Genomic DNA, 12,059 nt, shown 5'->3' with positions numbered 1-12,059 from the left:
ATGGTTTGAAGGTTATCTAGGTAATTTGGTGGGGACAGGTGATTTGGGGACCCTGCTCTTCCGCCATCTTGCCCCTCCCCCCCTATAAGGAATTTTATATATTTATTTTTTGCATTTAAAGAAATTGATCAGTGCTCAAATAATAGTATCATGAAAATAACTTTAAAGTATTCTCTCCAGAACACTCCAATCCCATTTTGATCTTTGCCTTATGGAATATCAGATGAGACTATGTCACTTCTATAATTGTTTTATTTTAATAACCAAAACTTTCCAATCCTTATTTTAGTGTCATCTGTTGGTGAAAGAAGGTAACTGAGTCTGGCAATTCTGCTTTTTAGATGTGATTATTTACTTCAGAAGTACAGTAAAGTGATAAGCAAGCATGGTGTTATTATCTTGTGGGTACATTTGGTGAATTAACATGAAAGTTCTTTATTGCTTAAATCTCTTTTTCCCTTTAAAATGATTTTATAATAAAATCACCAGTTATTGTAAATACCATGTATAGCAATGATTAGTTTATAAGCTGCTTTTACTAAATATGGCAGACTGTGTCTTCATTTTCCCCTGCAATTCAAACTCTTGATAGCTGGTAGAAACAATGTCTAAAAATTAGTCTCACTTAGCTAGTTCTAGACTCTCATATTAATTAACAAGTTAATTTAAAAAGTTCAAATATGAAGCACTATTTATTTTTTGAAAATCAAGACTAAAAAGTGAATCAGAATATAGCATTTTTTTGGTGGTGGGTTATAATTCTTTCAGTTAATATCACATCCTTTGCTGTTTGTCTTAAAATGCACATAGCTTAGTGAGAAGTCCCAAATTAAATGGTTGGGAGAGGACAAAAAATAGAATCCATGAGCAGTGGCTATAGAATTGGGATCTCGTAAACTTGAATGTGAAATATCTTCCTGTCTTCATGAGATTACTAAGTCTACAGAGAATGAGTAGTTCTTATTTATGAAAGTCAAAAAACAAGGACAATTGAAAGTAGGAAATTCCTGAAGGTGAGAACCAGATATGTTTTAGAATTTTCTTTTTTGAGTTTTATTTTGAAACAGCCTAACTTCTTATCTGTCTGTTGACTTAGAAATAATTCAGCTACAAGTCATGCAATAGAATAGTTAATGTATTAAGATTCCAACCAGGGCTGTGATTCATTCATTAACTTACTTCCTGTGTTTTCCGTTTTTGCTTCAGGTACTTTGTTCTGGATGATGTTTATTTGTTCATTTAAATCAAAGTTAAATCAGAACTATTTACAGCTTGCTTCTCTCTTTCCCTTCATCCCTCCACCTAACTGCTTCCTGTGAAATAATTTAGAAACTGCTTTTTCTCCTAGATATATAACTTTATGATAATTGAAGTCCTGACCTTAATTATTTTTTAGGAGGTGAGAGAGAAAGGAGTGCATCAATTCTAAGGCCACAAGTGGTAGTTTCATTAAGAGAATTTCCTTTGTTATTACTATATTTAAGAGATTGAATGCTTATTCATTTTATCAAAACTTATTAACCTCACCATCTCTTGCAGCAAACATCTCATCATTCAATCAAATGAATTTTTAAAAAAAGAACCTATTTCAAGAAAAACTGTATTTTTTAAAAGTATTTTAAAGAATTACTCAAAATTCACAGACAATAACTTTGTTTCATATTTTGCTGAAAGTGAACTTATACCATATGCCTTGGAAAAATAGTAAAGTGAAATATTAGAGATCATTAAAACCTTGGCTACTGATAAATATTTTACAGTTCTTATTGTTGTACTGTTAATGCAGAGGAAGCTTAAGGAAATTGCCTGTTATTTAGAGAAACCATTGATATTTAATTAACATTAGTCAAATTTCTTTTTACTTTTTTTTCAGGTTTTAGACTAAAATAGTTGTCCTAAACTAAAAGTGAATGCTTTATTTCTAATATATGTAATGTATAAATCCCCATAAAAGTCTATAAATCTTCAATACATTTTTCACTGATTAAACTGACTTCATTTGAAATTTATCACTGATTTTTCCCACTATTATTGAAAAGTTTATACAGAAAAAATGAGGTTCACTTAGGAAACACTCCTAAAAGTACTACAAACCTATTACGAATAAAAATACAAAATTTCAACTCTGTATACACTTCGTATTTATAAATGGCCATTCTTTTGTAAAATTGCATCCACATATTATTTAGATATTTTTACTTACTGTCATTGATATTTTCCATATTATGGTGGCTTTTAGGTATTTGGTTTAATATAAAATAACATTACATGGAACTCACTAACTATATAAATGGTATGAATATCAAGACCAAATGGAAACATACTTCATTTTTGTGTTGCTGTGGTTTTTTAGCTTTTTATTTTGCAATAATTTCAGACTTTCAGTTAAATTGTCAAATTAGTACAGAGTTACGCTATACTCTTATCCAGCTTCCCATAAGATTAACTACTCCTGTAACCATGGCATAATTGTCAAAAATAGGAAATTAACATTTGTATAATACCCTTAACTAAACTGTAGCCTACTCAAACTTGAATACCTTTTAGCTCAGTAATTCATTAGTTAGCATTTGTATTGACAATTATTTATAGTATGAAATAATATAAAGGTAATAGAAAATTTAGAAAATAATATCAGGAAAAAGAAATCTTTCTTAACCTCATTAATTTCTTTAAGTTTTACTATTTCTATGTATTTTCTTTCTTTTCACTTACAGTGAAACTAGACTTTTCCTCTGTGATGAATATTATTTTTAAAAATCTCTTATATTTGTATACTTGTATACTTTTAAATATAAACTAATAAAATAAAGTAATAAAGTCCCCTAACATATCAGGCATTTTCCGGGTACTTTATATATTGATCTACTTAAAACTTCACAACTTTATGTACTTTTTATTATTGTATTTTCAGATTAAACAAATTGGGAACTTTAGCCCATTCTCTCCAACTTTAAAAATATTTCATTTCATCACTGCACTATATTTTTCTTATTTAAGTGGAAAAAAATTTTTTTTTTTTTTTGTGGAAAAAAGTTTTTACCCAAAATGCACACATATGTTTTTGGAGAAATGTTTCTGATTTAGAGTTAAGCAAATGCATCAAAGTAATGAGAGCATTTTAATAAAACCTGATTTGCTTATTACTGTGTTAGGAGAATGTAACTTTGAAGAAGTCATGTAAGTGGTATTAATCTTAATTTTATTATCTGTATAATATGAGTAATGTTGATTTTTAAAATTGCTAGAAAGATTAAATACTATAAAATATTTAAAATTTTCTAACACAAAGAATGAAACCTAATATCTTTTTGGTAAAATTTGGTCCCTTTCCCATACTTCTGTGTTACATGTGTTGAAATGGAAGCCATTTCCTTTTATTGTGACACTTGTTGAAAGGAAAAGAGATATATCTGTATCTACCTATAATTTTTAAAATCTAAAACATTAAAATAATGTATTAAAATAACTGTAAATTCTCCTTTTCTCTCCTATTTACAGAATTGCAGAGTAGCTCTTGTGGAAATCCAGGAGTTCCACCCAAAGGTGTATTATATGGTACACGGTTTGACGTTGGGGACAAGATCCGCTACAGCTGTGTAACTGGATATATTCTTGATGGCCATCCTCAACTCACCTGTATAGCTAATTCAATTAATACAGCCTCATGGGATTTTCCTGTTCCCATATGCAGAGGTAAAGAAAAAAATATTTATTTTTTTTTACTGATTGAATGTTTGTTTGACACATGAAAATGTTTTAAAAGTAAGAGTTGTAGTCATACAGTAGTATATTTGCAAAATATGTTTGGCACCTCATGCTTGTTCCTTTTATAAAATTTGAAGCTTAAAATAAAAAAAATATATTTCTGTATACTTGTACTATATGACATGTATACATATATTCCATGACAAGTTTAGAAAAAATACTTGTCAAAATAAGATGTTACTTGTGAAATGAAACAGTACAATATATCTCTATATTTATACACATATGTATGCATAGTACATAAATGTGCTTTAGCATTTATATTAGACACAAGGTTAATGATGTTTAGAAATTTAATTAGTCTGTCAGAGTCATAATTTTGTTGACATTTTGAAGTATTGATTGAATCTGTGAATCTTTTAAAGATATCTAGTGGAAGACTTAGCTTGGGAATTTGTGAAATAAGAATGCTATATAGTTCATTTAATTGATACTGATTAATATTATTTATGTTATGGGGAAAGCAATAATACTCTAATGTGGAAACATTTTCAATATATTGTGACTGAAACATAGAACATGTTCAGTGATGTTCGGTGGAAGCTGAATTCATGGATGAATCTTGCCCACAGAAATTCTGGAGACCTTTATTGTTTTCTGTGGGCTTGGCTTTCTAACAAAGAGACAGATAAATTTGTATCTCTTTTATCCTTTGGCATTTGCTTCCTGTATGAATGGGACATAGGAATGTCCAGCTGCTGATCTAAGTCACTTTGTAGATTACTCTCCAACATGTGGCTGGAAGTACATGAAGGAAAGACCTCTGAAAATCAGAAACAGCTAGCTTTTTATCCCAGCTTTGACAATGACCATAGGAGTGACCTCAGGCAAATTGTATCAACTCATTGAGATTGATATTTGAACACTTAGAACATCATTTGAATACTGTAGCATACTAAGAGATTTACAAGTATAGTCGCTTTTAAATTTCACAACAATATAAAACTGAAGTGCAAAAAATTTGAAATAACTGCTCAAGTTTACTCAGTAAATGTCAAGAACTCTGAAGAGTCAGATTTTACTCACCTCTCAAGTTAACAGATTTCTCTGCCACAGTTTCTTGGGTGATGATAGAAGACCCCAGTCTTTTGGGTCAGAAACAAAGAAAAGTTTATTATTCATAGACATGTCAGCAGCCAGAGTATTAACATTTGTGCTAGTTCTCAAAGCCCTAATTCTCACAGAATGATATAAAGAGTATGGGATACCTGCACACATCATAGGTGCTATTTTAGGAGATGGACGATGAGTTTAGGAAATTGAATTCTTTATAAATGAGCATGTCTGCCCTTTGCTCTGAAGCAAAGACACCCCTAGGTGCACCTCTAGTTAGGCACCCCTAGTTAGGCATCCACGACTTTATTCCCCAAGCTTATAGGCAAACTTGCCCTTTACTCTGGTGGAAGACACTGTCCTCTAAGACTATTGTACAAACAACTTTGAAAAGATAGTTTAGTACAAAGAACAGAAGGACAGTTGGACTCTCTGCTTACAAGATGTGAAGAAATGTTAAAGTCCATGGAGAAATTTCTCTCAATTTGAAGTGTGGTGGTTTTGCTAGATTTGAACCCATTCTGTTTGGTTCTAAAGCCTAAGCTGTTGTTTTAGTGATACTTCACTAAAATAATTTGCATCTCTCTTCAGAAGTGTTTTATTATTTGAAGAGAAATGGAGTTTTATAGTTGAATCAGTCAAAAGACTATTGTTATTCTTCCAAAGCATAAAACTTCCAAAATCAAAAGGACTCATTAAGGTATATAAAACCAAAGAGCATTTTTAAGAGATTTCAGGGGAGCACTACCAGTACTACCTGAATATTTCTTCCTGTTGTTGGGCTCCTTCTTTATCTTAGTTCAGAGAAGAACCTGTGGAACAAGAAAGATCTGAGTCTAAATACTAGTTGTGCCCCTTTTTGACCAGGGCCTTTGAGCAAAGAGTGTATTAATTTTGGAAAGTATTTTTTTAGCTCTAATAGGATGAAGAGGTGGAAAAGCTAACATCATAGTACTGTTAGAAGTTGATATGATAGTATATGTAAAGTACCAGATACATACTAAGTTTTATTTATGCTAGCTCTATCCACTTTTTATTAGCACTTCTTACTGTCTCCTCCCTAAAGAAAAGAATTACAGTCCTTAAAAAAAATGACCATCAACAAAAAGTGGGTGGATAATATATATTATTGTATATTCAAGTCTAACCCCAAAACCGATACTTCTATCTTGTCATTGCAGTTTTATTTGTTTTCCCAGAGCATGTACTCTACTTCTCACCCTCTAATTTCTTCAGACTTATTTCCTTTGAACTGTATTTCCATTTTAACCTCTATGATTTTTATTAAAAAAAAATGATACCATTTTTAGAAATTCTTCCTGTTTAACTTCAATCGGCTTCAGCTTACCTTTGCTTCTCTTTAATAGTGATAACAGTGAATACATTTACTCATTTTCTCATCTATTTATTCGAACCCCACCCTGTGTAAAGCATTATTTTATGTACTGAAAATCAAAAGATGATTAAGAAGTAGATCTTGTCTTTAAGAAAGAAGTTCTAGTGAATTTAAACATTGTGTAATCAGATAATTACAATGATGTGATAATTGCCTTCATATCAGAATCTATAGAGTTGTTAGGCACCTTGATAAGGACGACCTTAATTTCTCCCAGTTGAGTGGAAGAAAGTTCAGGTAGGGATAACACTTTAAGGGAAGATTTCACAAAGGGCTAACTAAAAATAAAAACTACATAGAGCAAGAACATTTTCAATGAGGCAATAATTTTCCTTTCTAGTCTTAAAAATATTTCTGGTATGTTACTAATACTCCCTGGCTAAAGGTAGAGTCTATGATGTCAGACTTCACAGAGCATATGATCTAATTTTCTAAGGAGCAATTTATCTCCCATTATGCATTTTTTTAAACTTAAAGAATAGGGAAATTGAGTATTTGGATTTTGTGTGGTTGTCATTCACACAGAAAAGATAGACTATTTAGACCATGGCTCCCCTCCTCTACTCTTTGCCACTTGATAGCATACTGATTCTTTAATTTATAACTTTGCAGGGGGCTGATAACCCTGTAATGATCTGTTTATTGCTTTCCCTGGAGTTTACATAGTTTGTCTCCTTGACAAAACCCTGCTTTTAGAGAATTCTTCTGATGCTTCCTAACAATGATAGTTTAATTAAGAAAAACGAATGCTACCTCGACTTAGAGGGTATGGTACAAAGGATTTTGTGTTTGTTCACAAACAGGATGAATTTTATCAACACTATCTGCTAGTATTTGAAAAAGACAACTAACTGCTTGATGCTGAGCTACACAATCTTCTATAAAAAGTGAAAGTGAATTCCTATGCTATAAGTCTGTATTGGAGATACCTGGGACATGTGCCTTTTCTGCCCTCTCTCCTTTGATAGACGTTTCTATGATATTTATTCCCAGTGAGTTGCAATGTGGCCCCAGAGTCCTTCTCAACTCAGTGCTCCCAACATTCCTTACTAATTAAGAGCAGTTGGCAGACAAGGTGAAAGGGATATGCTATTCCTAAATTAAACGTTCTAAAATTCATGATATTCTATATTCAGAATGGCATTTTGATATACACGCCCCAGGGCAAACTAATAAAGCTCTTTGTAAAAGTTACACATAAAATATAGTGTTTTAAATGAACCTAAAACTTGGTCCACAAAAAGTCAAATCATTGGAAGGAAGAATTAACCTAGTAAGATTTAAGCCATCAATCATAGAATATTTAAAGTTGTATTGGGATGAATTTTAGATTAAAGAAAATTTTAAAAGGGTGTTATATGTTTTAGAAAAAAAGTGATATATTTTCTTGATGGTTTGAGTATATTTATAAGCCAAAATAAAGATCTTAGAATCCATAGAGATTTCAGGGAAAGCAGTGATCAATGAAGAAATATGATGCTGTCAAATGTTGACAGGGTTTATTTTGATCTGACAGGTGAGATCCATTTGGGGGAAGGCTTCTTTGTTAGTGATGTAGATGTCATATAGTCAATTAGTGCCATGTGACCTAAACCAAATATTTGACAGGACAAATAAGCAAAAGAGCTATTGAGGGAACTGTCACTTCTGGCAAAGCATAAGAAATTGCCATTAGCTACATTAATAATGAGGAGTGAGAAGAATCTTCCAAGTTTTATTTTTGGGAATAAGATTGCCTTCTCTGACAATGTGGTGAAGAAAACAGTTGATAAAGAAAAGAGCATCAACTTGTTTTGTCAGAATGTAACTTTATTCTACTACTTGAAACCTTGGGCAACAATTCTGGATCAAAATGTGTCACCAAAACATGGAATTGGGAAGAGCAAATAGAGGCAATAGTTGGAGAAGAGGATAGAAGAGGAAAGGTTTAGCCAGATGTTTCTATATGCAAATTATACTAAAAGCCTTCCAAAGAAATAGTAATTTCAGATCAAGGTTAGAAGTAAAACAAACAGACAACACGCCCTCCCCCTGCCCGCCTGCCCCCAAAAGCAATTAGTAGAGATTGTGGAAAAGAAGTAAAGCTTGTAAGATATATTGTGAGGCTCATGGAAGGATGTTCATTGTGCTTATATGTTCCTTTGCTGAGTGATCTGGAAACCATCTCAAAAAGCCATTAGAAAATAGAAAATGCCATTTAATCTGTATTTTTGCCCTGTTGATGCACTTATGCATGCATAAATGCTGAGACATGATATTCAAAAATATGATGCTACATTAATAATAGGTCTGGTTTTTGATAAGCCTAAGTACAAAAATAATTACGAAAATTAAAAAATATTTTATAAATTGAGAACAAAACACATAAATAACTGAATGTCATGCTTCTATTTGTTTCCTGTAGTACTTAAATATAATGCTGAGCTAAAAATTAAAAAATGAAAATATTTTCTAATATGATATTTTCTATGTGAGATCCAAACTGTCCAGTGTTGGTTTTTGAAAATTCCCTGTAATATTTTAACAATTTTTCTTTTGTAACTAAAATCTTTAGTTCCCCTTCTTAGCATTTGAAAACAGTAAATTGCTTTCTTTTTTGCTTAAATCCATTCCCAAGGAGAGGATATTTTATTGTAATTCTCTGAATCATAAAAAGTACAGTGTTAGGGATAAATTGTTCTGTGCAAAGAAAAAAAAGAAATTCACTGTTGACTATCAGAATGTCATGGGCCACACCATGCATTAAGTATTCTTTTTAAAAAATTGGGGCTTTTAAGGTTCAATGTTGTCAATTTCCAAAGATGATATTGTACAGTACTGTCTTATTTATTTATTTATTTATTTATTTATTTATTTATTTATTTATTCAGCACACTCACATGAGTGGTGGAGATGGAGGGGCAGAGGGAGAGGGGGAGAATCTTAAGCAGGCTCCACACTCAGTGCAGAACCTGACCTGATGATATTCTATATTCGATCACTTGATCATGAACCGAGAGATCATGATTTCAGCCAAAATCAAAAGTCAGTTGCTTAAAGGACTGAACCACCCAGTAGCCCCTCCGAAGATGTTATTTTAAAATATTACCTCAGGAAATCTTTCAGCAGACTTAATTTCTCCACCACACTTGCCATTATTATCTGAGTAACCTTATTTGGGCACACATTTTGCTTTGCATTAGCCCTAACATTTCACATAAAGGTTTCTGGTTTCTTTATATGAACTACTATATTTGATAGTCATGAGGACAATATTTTTAGTATGCCTTTTAATAAATAAGGAAATTAAGCATGTATTATTTGGTAATGGGATTATACTATTACCTCAAAGATTTTCAGTTCACAAGGAAAAATTTCCAAATGTCCAAATGACTTGTAGGCTGTTCCATCAATAGTCAGGCCAACACTCATTTGCCCTCTCACGAACCCTAATCTTGTTCTGAAAAGTCCATTTGTGTGATAAAATGCCAAAAATGTCCTTATTAAAGTATTTAGCATAATAGAGCAAAGGACACATGATTTGTCTTTGAGGTCATAAGATCTGTGAACTGATTTGCCTTCCTGCTATGCATTACCTGAGTGTGTTGTTTCTTATGTCAGAAATTGACCATTTTTACCTTTCTCAGTAGGCTGAGAATGTTAGAGAGATTAGCTTAAATGAGGTAATATTTAAAAATATTTGTGTAATGCCTAGCATATAGAAGTTAACAAAAATTTGCAAGTTGGTTTCAGAGACATTTTATAAAAGTAATTTAAAAATAAATATATGTAAAAGCTATCATTTGTGTTACATATGTGTTCAGTATATTTAAACATATCTGTTGACAGTTAAACATGTGCCCACAGCTCTGATATAATGGAGAATACTTTTTAAGGTAACAGTAAAAAATTCTGTAAAAGTGTGGACTCTGGACTAGTTAAAGCTTTCATTTGCTTTACATCTCTGCCACTGAAAAGGTATAGAAACTTTATCTTGGGGATCCCTGAGTAGCTCAGAAGTTTAGCGCCTGCCTTCTGCCCAGTGCATGATCCTGGAGTCCCAGAATCAAATCCCACATCAGGCTCAACTGCATGGAGCCTACTTCTCTCTTTCTCTGTCTCTCTGTCTCTTATGAATAAATAAATAAAATCTTAAAAAAAAGAAACTTTATCTATATATTTAGTTTTTCAGATCTTAGTTTTCTCATCTGTATAATAGAGGAAGTCCTCACTAATTTATAGCACTATGATGAGGATAATATTTAGGGATGTATACCTAATCCATAATAATCAAGTAGCAATTATCTAATTTCTAACATCATCATCAAAACAGGTATTTGAAACCTTGATAGCACCAGAGAATGGACTTATCTAGGACCATATAGGCAGTGAAACTAATTTTTTTTATCAGAGTTGCAGTGGTTAAGGAGAATTTTAAGCCCTAAATTAACCTTAAAAATTAGGTTGGGGTCAGCAAATAATATACATCAGTGGGGGTTACAGCACGTCTTAGGCATTCATTTCTGGAAATTGTCACATTTGAAGTATATTCAATAACTAAACTGATATATATTAAGAAGTCATTATTCACAGGTCACAATGCTAAGTGTAGTGATGGATGAAACAGTCCAGGCCTCTATTGAATATGGAATCTTTTATTTGGAACATGGTCTATATGGTGACCTGGAAAAGATAGAATGGCACTCTTGTGTAAGCAATAGATGCTGGTCTTCTGTGTGTTTCTGATATTTAGAGAAAAAAAATCAGGGCCTTGTATTCTTACCATATAATTGTCCTGTTCCGTGCTGCTGCAACTAACAGTAAGCCATGACTTCAACATACAACTTACACATTATTTTCCGCATATGATATTAGTATGTTGTGTCTCCATTCAGGAAGAAATTTCCCCTCGTTTTCCACCCTATATATGGTAACTCAAAGATTTTTGTGACTTTATTCAATTGTCCAAGTTTTTTGCTTCTTCATCCACCATTCTTATTATAAACTAATTCATTTTCTTTATTGCCAAAGAAAATGAATTAGATCTGTATTTTTTCTATTATAGGTTATGATAATATATTATTAATTTGCAGAGGTTTGGTTCTTTGTCCTTAATCAATCAATAGAATGATTTCCATTTCTTTCTCTTTTGTACAATTCTTAGAAAAATGCCAACAGTGTGTATTTTGAAAATCAAAGACAAAGTAAGTTTCTGTTTCATGTTGACTGAGTCTTTAGATATTTATTTTATATAACTTTGAGCCATGCACTTCTATGGAAGTTTTGTTTACTTGTAGTTATTGTCTGCTTGTTTTGACAAACAATAATTTAAAGTATTCTAAGTAAAGGTCTAGATTATTTGAGGAAAGTTTATATTTTTCAAGAAGGTACATCAAACAGTTTCATAATATTGCTCCTAAAATAAAAACAGAATTTTAAAAGCATTAAGCAAAACCCGTTTCTAACACTTATCTACATTTCAGAACATGTAGAAAGACAGAAAATTATATTATCTTGATGTCTACAAGACATTCGTATGATTATATGGGACCATGACCTAAAGAAAAAATGATGAAAAAAATTAAAAAAAAAGAAAAATGATGGAGTGTGCTTGGCCAAAAATATGTTGATAGCTTCAGAATTTCTGGTGGTAAAACAGACTGTTCTATAGATAAGAACCTTGTAAAGCAATCCTCTAAGGTTATACTAGGATTTAAGCTCAGTGAACCACAGTGATGGTCATTTGTTATTCTGTTGCTTTGTAAAGCTACTTCAACTCAAAAGTTGAGGCAAAATAATTTTGGATACAGGAGGAAAGGGAGTGGAAGCCCACCAAAGACATTGAATAATGCCATAGGACATG

At 32.0% G+C, this 12,059-nt stretch overlaps 1 protein-coding gene across 3 annotated transcripts in view; it reads left to right on the top strand.

Moving 5' to 3' along the window:
* CSMD3 (CUB and Sushi multiple domains 3) overlaps positions 1 to 12,059 on the top strand; it is a 1,184,516-nt gene that overhangs the window by 267,005 nt on the left and 905,452 nt on the right. For all 3 annotated transcript variants that reach the window (XM_055314112.1, XM_055314111.1, XM_055314109.1), the window contains exon 4: positions 3,502 to 3,696. In XM_055314112.1, coding sequence (XP_055170087.1) covers positions 3,502 to 3,696 — 195 coding nt within the window. The remainder of the gene's footprint in view (positions 1 to 3,501; positions 3,697 to 12,059) is intronic.

The sequence above is a fragment of the Nyctereutes procyonoides genome, unplaced genomic scaffold (genome assembly GCF_905146905.1).
Source record: "Nyctereutes procyonoides isolate TBG_1078 unplaced genomic scaffold, NYPRO_anot_genome, whole genome shotgun sequence".
Taxonomy (NCBI): Eukaryota; Metazoa; Chordata; class Mammalia; order Carnivora; family Canidae; genus Nyctereutes; species Nyctereutes procyonoides.
This window is presented reverse-complemented; position numbering and strand designations above follow the sequence as displayed.